At 38.4% G+C, this 18,293-nt stretch overlaps 1 protein-coding gene across 3 annotated transcripts in view; it reads left to right on the top strand.

Annotated features, from left to right (window-relative positions):
- Positions 1-16,031, top strand: part of LOC124805021 (protein prenyltransferase alpha subunit repeat-containing protein 1) — a 35,100-nt gene extending 19,069 nt beyond the window's left edge. Inside the window, exons 4-5 of one of the 3 annotated variants that reach the window (XM_047265431.1) lie at positions 1,618-1,930; positions 15,706-16,031. In XM_047265431.1, the coding sequence (XP_047121387.1) occupies positions 1,618-1,930; positions 15,706-16,009 (617 nt within the window). In that variant the 3' untranslated portion in view covers positions 16,010-16,031. Of the gene's footprint in view, positions 1-1,614; positions 1,931-15,705 lie in introns of all 3 variants that reach the window. The other 2 variants (XM_047265430.1, XM_047265432.1) reach the window with 2 other exon arrangements.
- The last annotated feature ends 2,262 nt before the right edge of the window (positions 16,032-18,293 follow it).

Below are 18,293 nucleotides of genomic sequence, written 5' to 3'. Positions count from 1 at the left end.
GTTTAACTTTCTTTTCATTTAGAAAACGAATCACAGATCTGATTTCACACGCGGCGGCATATTCAATTACAGCTGACATTATAAATAAGCGCTACAAAGCACACGTCAGCAGCAACGATCTGAAAATGGCGTACATGTCTTCTCCTTGAGTCAGAATAACTGCCGCGCATGCTCAGATCTGTGATTGTACCGCTGCCGTGGATAGAAATAGGAACTGAACATACTTTGCGGATGACCCTCGTACTATCAACTACAGGAGTTGTACCACACAATATCCACCAGTACATCAACGCAATACAGCTACATCCAAATGTATATATACAACTACAGAAATCTGTAATTATTGATACATTTTCAATTACCCGAAACTTCGTAAATGCAATGTAACATATACTGTACAGTTAAAAGGAAGTCACGCTTGATCAAGGTCTGCGTCACTTTCCATTTTTAACCAGACATAACGTCTGAGACAGGAAAGAGAAATAATAATAATAATGATAATGATGAAGAAGACAGATGACACACTATGCCATGCAGCGTGTAGATAAAAGACTCACACAGGCATGTATTCAACGAGCTGCCACCATCTGTCATAACATCGGACATTGCTAGCCATTTTTGTGCATAAGGTATGCGTCATCTGCAATAAGGAAAGCCTTTCAGCACCATTTCAGTAAAGCACAGATGAGTAGAGCATTCAAGAAGAGAAAAAATGCAGCCACCTGGGAAGAGAATGAAGAAGACAAAAGACTCACATTCCTCTCCTACTTAGGGCCAGTCTCAGCCAAAACTGTGAGGCTTCTTGAAAAATCCAACATAAAGAACTGTCTTCTGACCACCGCTTGGAATTTAAGAGTATCTCAGCTCTGGAAAGACGTAGTAAAACTGAATGTATCTGGGACATACAGCATCTCTTTTGAATGTTGCCACCAGTACAGTGGGCAAATGCAGAAATGTATCTCTCAAATCTGCAAGGTCCACATCCAGCAAGTTCAGCCGGGACACACAGAAGAAATCAGCAATAGCAGAGCAGAGCATAAAGGAAGAACTAGATTTTTACTTTCAGAACACTGATGTGCTTTGCTGAGCAGCCGGCTTTGGGACAGTATTAATAGGCATCCTTAGAAATAAAGATTTGTGACAATTTGGTCAACAGGGGTGAAGGACAAAAACTTTGTTCAGCTTGGAATCTTATGCTACCAGCAAAATGAAGAGAGCACCTCTGCATCATCCGGCATGTAGGACTCGAATGGACTGCATAGACAGAAATTTTAAAGTAGCATCCAGTGCACCCACTACTCTCACCACTGCAACCTCACCCTCCTCCCCATCCAGCAGCTGGTGGAGACATTGCACTGTTAGTATAAATATTACATCACCAGCAATATCTTGACACTTTGTCAGAAACTTATTCAACAAATCATGGCCTTTTAGCACTACCACCAGGTTGGAAGCCCAAGAGCTTTTCATCAGTATTATATGCCAAGAAGTCTGCATTCACACACATTGTTGTCAGTGTTAGGATTGCTATAAACAGCAAGTTTTTTGTACAATACAATAAACTTTTATTTTAAATACCATTTAATTTGTAACACAAATAATTTCATTCCACAGCAGGTGTAGACAAGATACACTTACTGGAAGAGGAGTTGCAAGTGTGTGCAGTAGCAGCAGATCGATACGCTGGAAACTATCATGCCTGGCAACACCGAACATGGAGTATGATGAGACTTGCAGAAACTGATCAGTTGTGGTTGAAGGAGTGGCAGTGGTCAGAAGGCTGGATGTCTCTTCACATATCTGATTACAGTGGATTACATTATAGACAGTTTTTACTGCGTCAATTGCTGGGAGATGGAAATGCAGGTATTGCAGCATGTACAGAAATAATCACTTCCGAACTGGAAAGCAGTACAGATCTTATTACAAGGTATGTTGCACTTGATTTTGTGTGGCGAGAGTAAAATGGGCACTGTAGTGTTTTTATTTGACTCTAAACCTGAATTCATAGGAGAGGTAATGCACAATAAATCTCAAATTATATCATTACTGTATCTACTGTGGTGATTAGATCATAATTTAGGGTAGATTGTGCAGTACTCCATATTTGGCTAGCTTATGTTTGAGTGATATTTTTGATAATAGCTCAGGAAGTTGCAGGAATATAGCAGGAGAATTTTTTCAGATGTATACTGAAGCTGTGATGGAGTAAAATTGTTTCAATATTTCTCGTCATGCTACCCAATATTCTTATTGTTATACAACAAATGTGCTAAATGAGTATTTTGTTTTTGTGTAAACAAGCAACACATTTTTGGAGTTTTATTAATCAGGAAGATTCAGGCATTAACATTTGTTGCTGGAAAAGCTGATTTCAGTGAGACAATCTCTGTGATATAACTGTTTGTAGGCCTGACCAGAAACAACATAGTAAAAATGCATTGGAAATTGGGCTCCAGCTCTCAGTTGGTATAAGACTATAGAACGACAAGTTAAGTTTTTATCTTTTCTGTTTTTTCCTCGTAGGCTATTTACTAAATTTCATGCGTGTTCTTCTGTTTAAGAGGTTTAATCTCGCGTTTTTGTAAGTGTAAATTCATTCAGTCTGTAGCACTGTAGTTCCTCACTGAACAGTCAGGTACGTAGCTGGCAAATGCATCAGGTTTGGTGACACATCAGGAGGGTAGCAAGTTGCAGTTCTAGGATTCTATCTGCCTTTGCAGCCTAATACTTCATTAGTCTTGCTATGATGGTTAGGATGTGTGCATGCTGTGCGTGGATGCAGGAGGAGTTGGCTGCAGTTTGCGAACAGCTGAATGCCATTTTGGCTATGATCAGTTACCTTCAGGCTGATGCCTGGGAGCCGGCCGCGGTGGTCTAGCGGTTCAGGCGCTCAGTCCGGAACCGCGCGACTGCTACGGTCGCAGGTTCGAATCCTGCCTCGGGCATGGATGTGTGTGATGTCCTTAGGTTAGTTAGGTTTAAGTAGTTCTAAGTTCTAGGGGACTGATGACCACAAATGTTGAGTCCCATAGTGCTCAGAGCCATTTGAACCATTTGATGCCTGGGGGTGTAGCAGTGGTGGAGAATCTGGCGTGTTGCATGGGACCCTCAGGTGTTGCTTGTTTTGCCCACAAGCTCTGCTCCACTTCCGAGGCACCTTATGTGGTGAATCTGTCATCACAGCAGAGTGAGTGGTGAGTGGTAATGCGTTTGCATCACTCGAGGCAGAAGAATAATGTGAGGACTGGCTGCCTGGCCTAGGTCATTCACCTTGTAAATGGACAGGTCGCTCCTTCAGTGGGGTCCAAGTAGTCACAAGGGGGGAGAGGTTTACTAGTTCTTGGGAGCTCCAATGTTAGGTGCATTATGGAGCCCCTTAGGCAGAAAGCATTCAGGGCTGGAAAGAAAGCCAATGTAAACTAAGTATGTCTGATGGGGGGCCTCACTGAGGTGTGGAGGCAGCCTTGCCTGCAGCTATTGAGCATGCAGGGTGCAGTCGTCTGCAAGTTATGATTCACATTGCCACCAATGATGCGTTTCATGTAGTTTCTGAGGCCATCCTTGGTTTTTATGGGTGGCTGGCAGAGGTGATGAAGACTGCTGACCTTGCATGCAGTGTGCAAGTAGAGTTAGCTATTTGCAGCATTGTTCCCAGAGTTGACCAGGATCCTTTGGTTTGAAACTGAATGGAGGGTCTTGACCGAAGTCTTTGTCAACTCTGTGACAGTCTTGGCTGCAGATTTCTAGACCTGCGTTATCGTATGGGGATTTGTGGGACTCCTCTTGATAGGTCAGAGGTGCACTGCATAAAGCAAGCAGCTACTCCGGTAGCAGAGTACTTTGGAGTGCACATGAGGATTTTTTAGGCTAGGCAGTAGTTTGAAGTGCTCTGATTAACACTCACCAGTCATTATGCAGCAAGGGAGGTCAAACGGCATTCAGAAAAAAGACATTTCAATGGTCATAATTTTGTCAGGAAACTGTCAAAGTATTCATAATAAAGTTCCCGAATTTATTGTCCTCCAGGAATGTTCTCACCAGGACCGAGAACTGACTGAAAACCGGAGTGGAAAGCTCTGAGATATTTAGCGAGTCATGGAACGTATATTAGAAAGGTATATTAGAGACTATAAGATGGGCAGCATTTGCTGCAGTTGACAGAAATATTGTCACCATTGAGATCGAAGTTGAGTGTGACAGAGAAGTTATCTCGCCACATATAACAGGTGTAGGTGACACCAATTTACTTGTTGGGTGTTGTAACTGGTCACCCGATTTCACTGTGCAGTTTCTAGAGTCATTCAAAGAAAGTCTAACATTAGTAGTGGGTAAATCCCAGATTGTGCAATACTAGTTGGAGGCAACTTTAACCTAGTGAGTATAGACTGAGATGTCTACGGATTCATTGTGGGGTGTACAGACACAGTCATGTGAAATACTTTTGAACACAGTTTTCTGAAAACTACCTTGAGCAGCTAGTTTGGCAGCCCACCAGCAGTGGAAGTATCATAGACCTTGTAGCTACAAATCAGCAGAACTTATTGATAATGTCAGTATAGAAAAGGGGATTAGTGATCATGATGCCATTACAGCATATTACGAAAGTTAATAAATCAGTCCAAAAGGCTAGGAGGGTGTTTCTTCTAGACAGAGTAGGTAAGCAACTGTTAGCATCTCACTTAGACAGTGAATTGATTTCGCTTAGTTCCAGTAAGATGGGTGTAGAGGAATTATGGGCAAAGTTTAAGCAGATTGTAAATTGTAATCTAGAGAATTATGTGCTTAGTTAGTGGATTAAGGATGGAAAAGACCCACCATGGTTTAATAATGAGATTGAGAAACTGCCGGGGAAGCAGAGGTTGTTGCACTCTCGGTTCAAAAGATCTATGCATGAAGCATACAACTACTACCACTGTTGCACCTTAGCTAAAAATTTGGCAGAGAACCTGAGAAAATTCTAGTCTTATGTAAAATCACTAAGTGGGTCTAAGGCTTCCATTTAATCCCTTGTTGATGAGTCTGGTGTGGCAATTGAAGATAGCAAAACAAAAGCTGAAGTTTTAAATTTCGTGTTCAAGAAATCGTTCAAACAGGAGAATCACACAAACGTACCATCATTTGACCATCAGACACACTACCGCATGGACGATATAGCAATAAGCATCCCTGGTGTGGAGAAGCAGTTGAAAGATTTAAAAGCAAATAAATCACAGGGTCCATATGGACCCCAGTTCGATTTTATAAAGAGTACTCTACAGCATTGGCCCCTTACCTGGCCTGCATTTATTGTGAATCTCCCGCCCAGCACAAAGTGCCATGCAACTGGAAAAATGTGCTGATGTCTCCAATATATAAGAAGAGTGAAAGAACAGACCTGCAAAAATACAGACCCATATTCCTAACTTCAATTTGCTGCAGAAATCTTGAACATATACTCAGTTCGAATATAATAAACTTTCTTGAGACTGAGAAGCTTATGTCCACAAATCATCAGCTTGCCCTTTCCTCACATGATATACTGTGAACAAGGGATGCAGGGCAACGGAAAAATTCCATATTTTTAGATTACCATAAAGCATTTGACTTGGTGCCCCATTGCAGGCTGTTAATGAAGGTACGAGCATATGGAATAAGTTCACAGATATTGAGTGGCTCGATGACTTCTTAAGTAATAGGCCCCAGTATGTTGTCAGTTCGCCTTCCCCACCGCACATTCTCATTCCATTTCACATCGCTTTGCAACATTAAGCCTAGATATTTAAACAACTTGATTGTGTCAAGCTGGACACTAGTAATGCTATATCCAAACATTACATGCTTGTTCTTTGTACTCATCCACGTTAAATTACAGTGTATCCAGATTTAGAGCTAGCTGCCATTCAGCACAACAACTGGAAATTTCATCTAATTTGTCTTGTATGCTCCTACAGTCACTCAACTTCGACACCTTGCCATACACCATGGCATCATCAGCAAACAACATATATATCAATTATTTGCTAGAGGTATTCCAATCTGTCTTCCTCTGCAGTTTTTGCCCTCTACAGCTCCCTCAAGCACCATGGCAATCATTCCCTGATGTCTTAACAGATGTCCTATCATCATGTCCCTTCTCCTTGTCAGTGTTTTCCATATATTCCTTTCTTTTCCAATTCTGCCAAGAACCACCTCATTTACCTTATCTGTCCACCTAATTTTCAACATTCCTCTTTAGCACCACATCTCATATACTTCGATTTTCTTCTGTTCCAGTTTTCCCATAGTCCATGTTTCCCTACCATACAAAGCTGTGCTCCAAACGTACATTCTCTGAAATTTCTTCCTCAGATCAAATTCTGTGTTTGCTGTTAGTAGACTTCTCTTGTCCAAGGATGCTGTCATTAGTTATTTTGCTGCCTACGTAGTAGAATTCCGTAACTTCACCTACTTCGTGGCCATTACCTTTGATGTTAAGTTTCTCACTGTCCTTGTTTCTGCTACTTCTCATTATTTTCGTGTGTTTCTTCGATTTACTCTCTATCTATATTCTGTACTCATTAAACTGTTCATTCCTTTCATGAGATCATGTAATTCTTCTTCACTTTCACTCAGGATAGCAATGTCATTAGCAAATCATATCATTGATATCCTTCCACCACGAATTTTAACCCCACTCTTGAACTTTTCTTTTATTTCCATCATTGCTTCTTCGATGTACAGATTGAAGAGTAGGGGTGAAAGACTACATCCCTGTCTTACACCCTTTTTTATTCGAGCACTTCATTCTTTGTTGTCCACCCTAATTATTCCCTCTCGATTCTTGTACATGTTGTATATTACCCATCTCTCCCTATAGCTTACTCCTATTTTTCTCATAATTTCGAACATCTTGCATCATTTTACATTGTTGAATGCCTTTTCAAGGTCGACAAATCCGATGCTGTATGTCGTGCTTCCATTGTCAACCGGAATGTCAGAATTACCTATCTGGTGCCTTTACCTTTTGTAAAGCCAAGGTGATCGTTATCTAACACATCCTCAATTTTCTTCTCCATTCTTCTGTATATTATTCTTTTAAGTAACTTTGACGTGTGAGCTGTTAAACTGATTGTGGGATAATTCTCGCACATTTCAGCTCTTTCAGTCTTTGGAATTGTGTGGATGATATTTTTCTGAAAGTCAGATGGTGTGTCACCAGATTCAAACATTCTACACACCAACACAAAGTCATTTTGTTGCCACATCTCCCAATGATTTTAAAAATTCTGTTGGAATGTTATCTGTCCCTTCTGTCTTAATTGATCTTAAGTCCTCCAGAGCTCTGTTAAATTCTGATTCTAATACTGGATCCCTTTCAAACTACCACCAATGAAATAAGTGCCAAATACATGGTGTCAGATTATACCACACGATGCATTCAAACTCCACAGTCGTTTGAACACCTTGTGAGGCCAACACAAGTTTGTCACTGACCAGTAATTCTTACAATTAACACATTACAGTAACATATATCTACTGTCATAAATAGGTTTTATCTGTCAAATCATTTTATTGCTGGATAACTCTGTGGCAGTAATTCACACTATGTTTAAAATCAATGCATGTATTGCTTGCTGTAATGAAGTGAGGAAGATATATAGGGGTGCTGATGAGGAATATGCAGAGCATTTCATCAAATGATACCAACTTTCTTTGTATTTGTTGAGAACTGACAATCACATTCATTGTGCTAGCTACATAAAATGTCATTTCATCTCTTTTGTTTGTGACATTCTTCCATCGGTTGTGCTTGTTGGGGTAAAACTCAATTTTGTGAAGCATTTTGCTGCTATTAATGAAGATGGAATGAATAATATGCCATCTAGCGAGGCACCGAGCTGCACATGTGATTTCATCTTATTGTGTATTATTAAGTAATATTGACTCATAAATGACAATGAAATGGTTTAGAAGTAATGTACTATAAATAAATTTAGGCATTCCTCCTTATATACATAATGTGTGTAGACAGTGGTTCCACTGCAAATCAATGAAACCGTCCGAAGGGAAAATATGACTAAAAAACAATTTCTCATAGTGGTGATGCAGTGGTAACAGGCCTAACAAAAAGTTGGTACTTTCAGACTTGTATGCTTGGGGCTCTGGTGCAGACTAGTAAATGTTGGGTGTGTCGTGTAATACAAGCTTTACAGATTTTCTTTCTTTATGCTGTTCTGGGGTTCTAATGTCCTGACAAATTAAAGTGTGAGTGTGGATCTGGATTATATTGGCTTGTTCCCCCAAATCACCTTTCACTTCTTTACGAGATGACTTACTTGGAGTTTGCAGCCATTCTTCTTTACTGAATAGTTGGCTGCTGGAAACCCTCTTGACTTCTTCTCTGTCGAATAACACTAGGTGCAGGAATTTTAGACTCTTTCTACTTATGAAATAAGTAGACATACAAACTTTGCTTTTCGTCAACTAATGATGTATTTGACTTTCATACACAATGAAAATCTCGCTTTCCACATGAATATGTAACTTCCTGCTAGTCTCTCGTACAGTTGGATGTTAGAAACAGAGTTACAGTTAAAAGAAATTTGGCTTGGATACCATGGCCTTTCTTAACATGAATCATAAAACAAGTCTTGCCTCTAACAAGGTTGTGTCAAGAGTCCACAAGAGTACTTTTTCAACTGTTCTTGTTTTAATAACATTAGTCAATGACGCAATAAGCATAGAGCTGCAAATAAACTCTGTTGTTCTTCCTTACACACTCACTAAAACATCTATGGATTGCCCGACAGGTACTTGTCAGTGCTGTCCGACCGCTGCGTCTACTTTCTTCCCGCGACAGATTTTAAACCTGCACCCACAAACATGTGATGTGCAGTAGGTAGGATTCTACCATCCCACACTCATATCCAGAATATCGTGTGTTTGAGACGGTAGAAGGCTGAATAGTTCTAGAATTTACACAGAAATTCTTGAATCACTGCAGGTTTTCTACTTTTACTTAACTGTGTAAAAGTGAAAGTACTACCAAATACATGAACACATTTTGAGGAAAGTTTTTATTTTATTTTGTTGCCCCTGTACTTTGAGTTGCTCAGAATTACTGCCCAGCAACACGGTCCAACAGTGTGTGGCATTGTAACAAATAACCATTATGCAGTGAAAGCCACTTGTTTCAACTTGATCAGTGCGGTGCATGAGTTGAGAAATGATGAATGAAGAAGCTACTTCTGTCCCATCTATATCTACGACACCATCGTCACAGTATTAAGCGAGAAGAACTATTATAAATATCACACAGTGTTGTGAGTGGAAGAAAACATAAACAGGAGAGTACATTTAAAAAAAAAGTGAATAATTACTTGATAGTGATGATTGTATAAACACTGCAAAATGAGGCACAATTACAAATGTGTAAAATGTCGTGTGTCCTCCTTTTTGAATAATTGTGTTACAACAGCCTGGATTTAATTTCATTACTGCTCAAGGTGTCACCACTCTGTTCTATGAAATGGCCTTGCAAGCATTAACAAGCTACAGATCTATTGATAGTAGATTGCAGAGTACCCCATGTTGAAACTGACGCCTAGCTTTAACTTCCTTATTCATATTATTACGACAGTCTGTTGTTGTGGAACAGTCTTTCAGTCCCAGAGATCGGTTCGATACATATCGGCACAACTCATTACTTTTCGTGAGTATGAAGTCTTGTTTTCTCTGGATCACGGGATCCCGGTTTCGATTCCTGGCCGAGTTGGAGATTTTTCTCTGCCCAGGGACTGGATGTTTGTGTTGTTCTCTTCATTCGTGCCAGTGGCGAGAGTGGACTGTGGGGGGAAAAAAATGGTCTGTGTAAAAATTGGGACTTTGTATGGCCGCTGATAACTGCACAGTTGAGTGCCCCACAAACTGATCATCATCATCATCATCTTGTTTTCTGCTGTTACCAACCACAACGATCTAACGGTTGATATAGTCTGTGTTACAACAGATTTAACATAATTTTGGAAATTGTGTTAAACTGAATATGAATGTATCTGTAAAATGCTTCTACAGAACTTATTACTTCCCAGTATTTCTACCATAGCGACCAGACTTTGAAGCAATGAATTCTTCTGTCATCCAGTATCACCAACCAGCTTCCTCAGATTCCCGCTTCATTTTACAGCTCAATGAATATAAAACAGTTACGAATCATTGTGTAAACTTTGGATCACAATGGGTATTATGTGTGTAACATGTAGATTCGACTCTGAATATTTGGATGCTATTTGAAATATCACAGATGGTTTAAACTGATAATATATCAGTTTGGGTATGGCACCAGTAAAATTTTAAAAATCATGGTTTTTAAATAAAATTTAAGGTTTTCCTTATTTTGAAAATTCCTGGCTTTTCCAGGTTCGCTGGACACTCTGACTGAGATACAGGGAGCAACTTAGTCTTTTAAATGGAGCTGTGTAATTTTTTGTTTGCATGTCCGACATGAAATTATAGATCAAATACACTTGAAATGTATCGACAGTTACATGACATCGGTGCCGCTCTCAACAGAAACCTGAAGAAGTCTGAAACTGCCAACTTTTTTGTTAGGACTGTTACTCGATACACCTAATTTAATATCTTTAAATTGTTTTAATTTGTATTTGTGATCATGCATTAAAGAAATAGCTTGTAATTAATTATGTATATTCCAATTATTATCAACATAAAGTTTTGAAAAAATTAACAAAAATATAATAAGAAAGCAACATGGAAAGAAATTTGCCTTGAAAAACTTGGAAAAAACCTTGAATTTGAAAGTGGTCAATCACTGGACACACTGTCAGTGATAAATGAAGCTACAAAAATGAACTAGCCTTTATTTTAGGAGCCCCTGAGCACCGACTGTGTGGCTGAAAACAAATTACAAATATATTTTAGGCAGCATTTCTTTGAAGTGAATACGTTATGTGCTCTTGCTTCTATCTCCACAAAAAAGGCAGTTCTCCATGTAATTTGTCCAGGACTTGAAGCCATTGACTGTGGTAAAAATAATTACTTACTTTGCACCAAATAGAAGAGACTACCGCAAATGCCCACACAAATTATTTTAGCATCCGTATCAGTTGCAGTAGAAAAACAAAAAACTAAAAATAAAAGACAATTTATTCCAAAGTGTATCTACAATTTTTACAGAATTTACAATTCACTGTTACCGCCTGTATTATCACAAAAAGGCAGTTCCACGTGTTAGCTACCCAATAATAGAAGCCATTGAAAACTTAGTAGTGAAGTGGCTTGGCATCCCCTTTTTCCCATTGCCTTATAAGGAATTACAAGACTGAAACAATACTGTTTTCTTACCTGGTTACCAACTATGTGAAGACAATGCAGAATATATGTACATGTGTTAGATGGTGATGACAACACAGAATATATAGATGTTTTCAAATTATTAGACCAAAGACATAAAAAAAATGCGTTTATTACACATTTACATCCACATACAGATTATATTTGTACATTCAATACTTTGTATGCATGCCTTTGTCCTTAATCAACATTTTTATCCTGTTGGTATAGTTTTTATTAACTTTTCACATGTCATTTTAATATCATTGTCATGATACCAGATTTCCTCTAGTTTCTCCTTGAGATCTTGTTGGTGCTTATTGTAAATTTCCTTATCCTCTGTTTGACAATAGCTCAAAAATTTCCAATTGGGTTCATATCAAGGCTATTTCCTGGCCAGGGAAACACTCAATTGCTTTTCTTCCAAGTACTTGGAAACACTTTTGGCATCTTTATTAGGAAACCACTCATTTATTTGGGGGGGGGGGGGGGGGGAGAGTTCCTTTTCAAGGAGTTCTTTACATTCTTCTTGCCTCATTGTCCCTTCAACAATGTGTAATTTGCCATAATGGACATCACACTCCAGACCATAATGGAAGTTCGCCGCTTCACACACACACACACACACACACACACACACACACACACACACACACACACACACACAAAACCACGCGCGCGTGTGCTCAGCTTTGAACTGTTCTCCAGGTCTGCAGCAAACATACTGGCTGCCTTCTTCCGGCACGGTGAATACAGATTCATCACTGAAGCATGTGTACAAAATTGCAAGTTAGAAAAGTTGTTAATAGTAGCATACATGACCTCAACAGTCCCAAAATTCAAATGTTCATGTCTTCAGTATCAATAAAACATCACAATTTCAAACCAAAACTCCTAAATTTAGAGATCAGACCCACTTAATTTATCGTATCATTGCACATACCTTAGCCCAGTCCTCACTCGTCCTCTCCTAAAGTTGTTTAGCCCACTGTAATCTTTTGGTTTTCATGGAAGGTGTGATTTTCTGTTTTTTCCTTGGTAAGCATGCCTTTAAACCACTTTCAAACAGCCTCCTCCTCACTGTCGCAGGTGAAACTTCAACACCCAAACCTTTCAGCTGATGGCGCATGTCTTTAGAAGTAAGTTTATGGTTCATTGTTGCCATGTTTATAAGTCTTCTCATTGTTCTATCACTGATTTTTCTTTTACGTCCACACTTACCTTTCCTGTTTAGCTTGTATTCACCACCTTTCTGCCCTGAAAGTTTGATTTTGCTGACAGTTTTCTGTAATATTCTCATTTTGTTAGCAATTTATTGCTGTGTATAATGATTTTCAGCAAGAAGTGCTACCACATCTGAATCTTTCCGAGGTGAAACATATTTTGTCTTCCCCATAAGCTCACTTTCTTTGGAAACCCCATGATTTATTCATATAGCCAAAAACATGCAAGTTCACAAGCTATATAATGTCTTGTTAATGTAGCAAGAAGTTGATAGAATAAATAACAAGCTGTAGTATGCCACAGAAACATAATAAAACATTACAGTAAACACAGTTTCAGAGCATGTACACAGTCGGCTAACACCAACACGATTTGGAGTGAAAATGCAAATGTTACCAACTGTGAAAAATTCAGTGGTCTGTAAGTTGCTTGGAAGGGAAATTTCGTTGTATCAATCAAACCATTAAAAAAATCAATTATTACACTTTTTCTTCTATTTTTACACCAGAAAACTTAAGAGTAAAAAAAAAATCGTTTAGTCTAATAATTTGAACACGTCTGCATGTATGATAGATAAATACAAAGAACTACCATAGTTCACTAATTTTCAAAAGCTGAGTTGCCTCCACCATCGTACAAAGATGGACGTGGAACCTAACCTGCTGTGTCCTAAATGCCAAGCAGCTGCTCATAAAGTGCTTGCCACAGTGTTTTCAGGCTTTAGCTACTGGCTCTGCCCTTTGGTATGGAAATTTGGAAGCTACCAAGTGTTTGAGACTTATCTGTGTCAACCATGGAAGGCAATCAGCATTTTTCCTACTTACGGGAATACCAGTTAATGAGGACACTGAGGAATGGTGATGTGGGATTCAACTCTAATTAAAACAGATTTGATTCTTGAGTGGAAATTAATTAAAGTTCTACATCCTGTCTCATCATCACTTGCTTCTTGGTAGGGCAGTTCAGGTTCTGGAGCTAAAATAAAATTTCATTTAGGTCAAGATCCATCATATTTGTAATTAAAGATAGCTTTTATACAGTCACCTCATTTATTTGAAGGAAGATAAGTGCTTGTACACAAAAGTAAATCGCCTTGCAATGGAACCAACGTGTGTGGGTGTTTTCTGGTTCTTACCTGAAAATAATCACTACTACTACTCCCTGTGTCTTCAGTTTGTCATCACTGTGCAATTGAAAAGTTTTATCCCTGGGGCCGTTACAAGTCATGTGCGCCAGTTAAAAATGACAACATCTGTACGTGATCGATATTACTGTCTTCTGCTCAAAGTAATGAGCAGTTGAACTGTAATCTGACTTGAGGTGGCAAGTGCCAAGACTATATTGTGTTTCATTGTGTTTCCATAAGAGTCATCTTGTGGCTTCTATTGATCTGAATAGAAGCTGGCAAAGTGAGGCTGAGGCAGCTGTGCTCTGAGGTTTCGACTTCAGAGAGAGAGAGAGAGAGAGAGAGAGAGAGAGAGAGAGAGAGAGAGAGAAACACTTGTCAAAATGTGATCACATTCAAACTTAGGTCCTGGAATACTATTGTGTTATACTTGTCTCTTTGAATTTTTAATCAAGGGTAAATAAAATTGATAACCTGATAACTTTACCAGTGAGTCAGTCATTAAGAGTGACTAGCATATGCAATGATATGTATTAATTAACAAATATCTGGGTTTCTTTCTTTGTTAGTGGCCTCTCATGAGTGCACAAGTGTGCATCCTGACACATCACAAGCCTTACTAGGTTTGTAGTGTTACAGGTGAAGGATTTAATCCTTTTTACAGATGGTTCAGATTAACAACAGGTGGAGGACTATTCAGTCTAACAGTACTCCTGACCTTGGGTCCTGTGCCACTGTTGTACGCAATGTACAGGAAGTATTGTTTTTCTCTGATAGCTTCCAGCCACTTCTGACATGTGCATCTGTATGCTACCCTCCAAACTGTTCTACTGTACAAGGTGGAGAATACACCACAAGAAACACTGCCTGTATGGGTCCTAATCTTTATTTTAGTCTCATTATGAAGCTGCAGAATCATTACACAGTCTACCTTGACAACAGATTCTCTAAATTTATACGTCAAGGTTTAGTGATAACCTTATCTTATTACATTACGCTTGTAAATTACAGTTCGTAAATGTTCCACTGTCATCTGTACAACTGCAAGAGAAATTTTAAATTTATGGATTGATTGTTCTTGTTCCATAATTATTGACTTGACAATAGCAATCGCTGCATTATGCGGAATGATCTGCATTATTTCTCAGTAAGATTCCGTATATGAAAATGTTGCTGATATTCCAAGTAAGAGTACATCCATGATTAATCTGAGAACATCCTTTTTGACATTACAAATAAAAATTATTCAGTGAAATATAAAGAAGATGATTTAATGGAATCAATTTTCCATGTTTGTTTCTATGTTTGAATATTGTGCTTTATAAGAATGTCAGGTAAAGTGCATTCGATCTATAATTACATCACCTTTGGCCCCAATAGTTTAATGTGAATTACTCGGTGAAATACTGTTTTTGACATGACATTTAGGAAAATAAGAAAACCAAGGTTGATTGTTTTAAGATAAATTATGTGCATATAATAATTCCCTGAACATCAAAGTAACACAACAGTTTGTAATTGGTGAACTATTAAATTTTTTTGAACTTCAGTGTTCATTTATTTTCTCAGCATTTAATGTGTGTGCCTAAATAAAAATACGTTAGCACTTAAGCAGCAGCAAATACATTACTGTTGAACTCTCATATCTATGAACCTTTAGATCGCACAAAGATGGGTAATTATGTGCATTGTAGGAACTCCGAGGAAAGAAACTAGATTTGTTCATCACTTAAAATGTCTGAATAGAAATAACTTCCTTGTGTATGGTTAGTGGTTCTTTCCTAATACAGTTTTCCATCTCTCATGCAGGACTTTCCATTTGATAAGAGATTTCATTTTTTTTGTACAATTTCAATTATTAATTTAGCATGTGGAGTTGAGAAAGCATTGCTCCATTCATTTAGAATCTTCTTTATTGCCTCACGGTTTTGTCTTACTGTTTATGTTTTAAAGCAAATAAACGTTGTTATTTATAAATGTTTACAAATGCATGTAGTAAATTTGTGCTTACACTTACGTTTCCATTTCTTTCCAAACTTCAGGTATCCAAGTCATGAGGCACTGTGGAACTATCGAAGATCAGTTTTGACGTGTGCTAAAGAATATCTCCCAAAATTTGACTCTTATCCAGATGCTGCAGTCCTCACAGCATCTGTAAATGGGAAGTGTGTTCCTGAGAATGGTTTTGAATGTGGGACAATTTTTAAACCTGAAGAATTTTGGAAGAGAATTGTACAACAAGAACATCATTTTGTGGAAAGGTGTAAGATGACAGACAAACAATTTGTACTTCGTCACTTACACTGGATGCTCAAAGCTCTTGGAGTTAACTTGGAAGAAGGATGAGAAGATAAGAATAATACACTAAATTCAATAATACACTAAATTCAAGTACAAAATTTAGTCCTTCTGCTCAAGACGTCCTGCACATTACAGTTGTGGGCTTGATGCTGCAGAGTCTTTAATTCACTGACCATCACTTTAGTCATTGTGAGGATTATTGTTTGTGAAGTTGGAGGAGCAATGATTCACAGCTTGTTAAAAGCAGAATGGTGCCTTATTATTTTTGGTTTGATAAGAATGAGTAAATTGTACTGCAGCTGCCATGTTGCCACCCAATTCAGTGGTAGCGCGCACGCGTGCCGCCCCCCCCCCCCCCCCCCCCCCCAACACACACCTGTTTCTATCTCTATCTGTGCACTATCTGTGTGTGTGGGGGGGGGGGGGGGTGTTGGCGGAAGGAGGATGGGGGGGGGGGATGAGAGTGAGTGATACAGAAGGTGGAAGACACCATGTCCTCTGTCCAGTTTTCCTTGTTTTTCTGTGGAAAGATGTGTATCTTAACAGTTTAATAAGTGGTGTATATCTGTGCCATTTGTTGTTCAGTATTAAGTTTTATCTACTGAAGAATCTGTTTTTGTACCTGTCGTTGTTGTTTATGTTTACTCTGAGTCAGATGTTTTGTTTATTGTTACTTTTTGGAAATTAAAGTGGTGGTCATGCTATTTTTCTTGAAAACTGCTTATTCATTACTCATTTGCAGCTCAGTTACTCACCAACAAATTCCTTTGTGTGAAATTTATGGAATATCGGATATTATCCTGCATTTTTTTTCTCCAATCAGTCTCAAGACACAATAGTAGATTCTCCTCTCACCCCTTACCTACCCTCTTTGTGAAGAACTGTGTGTGCTTGCTTAGCAGTTCTGCATCTGTTGTACAAAACTTTCCTCTATTCAGTGAAATAGTGATAAATATTACATTTTGTCCTGGATTTCCCATCAATACATATCTCACACTCGTATTTAATTTTTCAATTGTTTTGTCAGTTTTTGGAAACAAATTTAGTGAAATGAAGAATTTTAAGTAACTATTTTTGACACATAATTAGCTGCAGTGATTAAAAATGAAATTTTTTCTGTAATATTATGTAACATTGTAAGCTTACTGATCTGTTTTGCCGCCTGATTAAGTCGTGTTGATCTTACAATGCTGTGCTTCAGATGATGATGATGATGATGATGATGATGATGATGATTAATACACAATTGTTGTTTAAGAATTTAACTCAACAGGGTCAGATTTACTTTTAATTTTCTTCATATTTATTGTTACTGAACACACTCAAAGTGATCAGCCAGCAAGTAGTAACTTTGATAGGTTGTATAAAACAGGTCAACAGCTCATAAAGGCTCAAGTATCATGCTGAAAATTAACAAGTGGCCTTCCATGGCTCAATAAGTGGTTGAGTCTACTTTTGACTGAAATAACCATTTCAGCAAAACAACTTGACGAGCAAACTGGTTGTGTGAATATTCTGATTGACACAGAAGTTCACCCAATGAATGCTGAGCTCAGACTAATTAAATGAACAAACTGAAGAACTTATTGTACGCACTACTTGTTTGCTATCCACATACAGAATAGCTTCGTCCACAATACCTATTTAAAAATGTGGTTAGGACACTTACTACAAAATTTTAAAATGCAGTGCTATCACATTTTAGACGTTAACAGAGAAAATAAAAAATACATAACGACATTAAGCAGACACACTTCTGTGTAACAATAATTGTTATTAAATTGGTACAAATAGTAGTTCTATTTTATGAGGCAGTACAGGGTGTATAAAAGTTCATCTGAATTTGCACACCTATATCTCTGAAACTAATAAACACATACAATGAATTTTGTTTTTTGATGAACGGTAAACTGAAAAAGTTTTTTTTTTTCATAACTTTTCATAGGTGTTCGATATGCCTCCTTTGAGATGCATGGCATACGTCAATGCGGTATTCACATTGTTCCCACACTTCATCAAGCATGTCTAGAGTTACAGCTTCCAGCTTTGATGTCCCAGTTTATTCATTGTTGGTGGTAATAGAGGCATATTAACAGAGTCTTTTATAAACCCCCACAAGAAATAGTCACACACAGTCAGATCCAGTGACCTTGGAGGTCAGTAATGTAAGACTGAATCGTTTGGTCCAGTGTGACCAATCCATCGTTCAGTAATCCTTTGAGTTAAAAATTCCCGCACATCGAGATGCCAGTGTGGCGGTGCCCCATCCTGTTGGTAAATGAAGTCATTCAAACACATGTCAGACAGACATCCGGGGCATGTTGAGCTA

This window comes from Schistocerca piceifrons, chromosome 7, assembly GCF_021461385.2.
Source record: "Schistocerca piceifrons isolate TAMUIC-IGC-003096 chromosome 7, iqSchPice1.1, whole genome shotgun sequence".
In the NCBI taxonomy this organism is placed as follows: Eukaryota; Metazoa; Arthropoda; class Insecta; order Orthoptera; family Acrididae; genus Schistocerca; species Schistocerca piceifrons.
The sequence above is the reverse complement of the archived record's forward strand: the minus strand, read 5'-3'. Positions and strand labels throughout refer to the sequence as shown.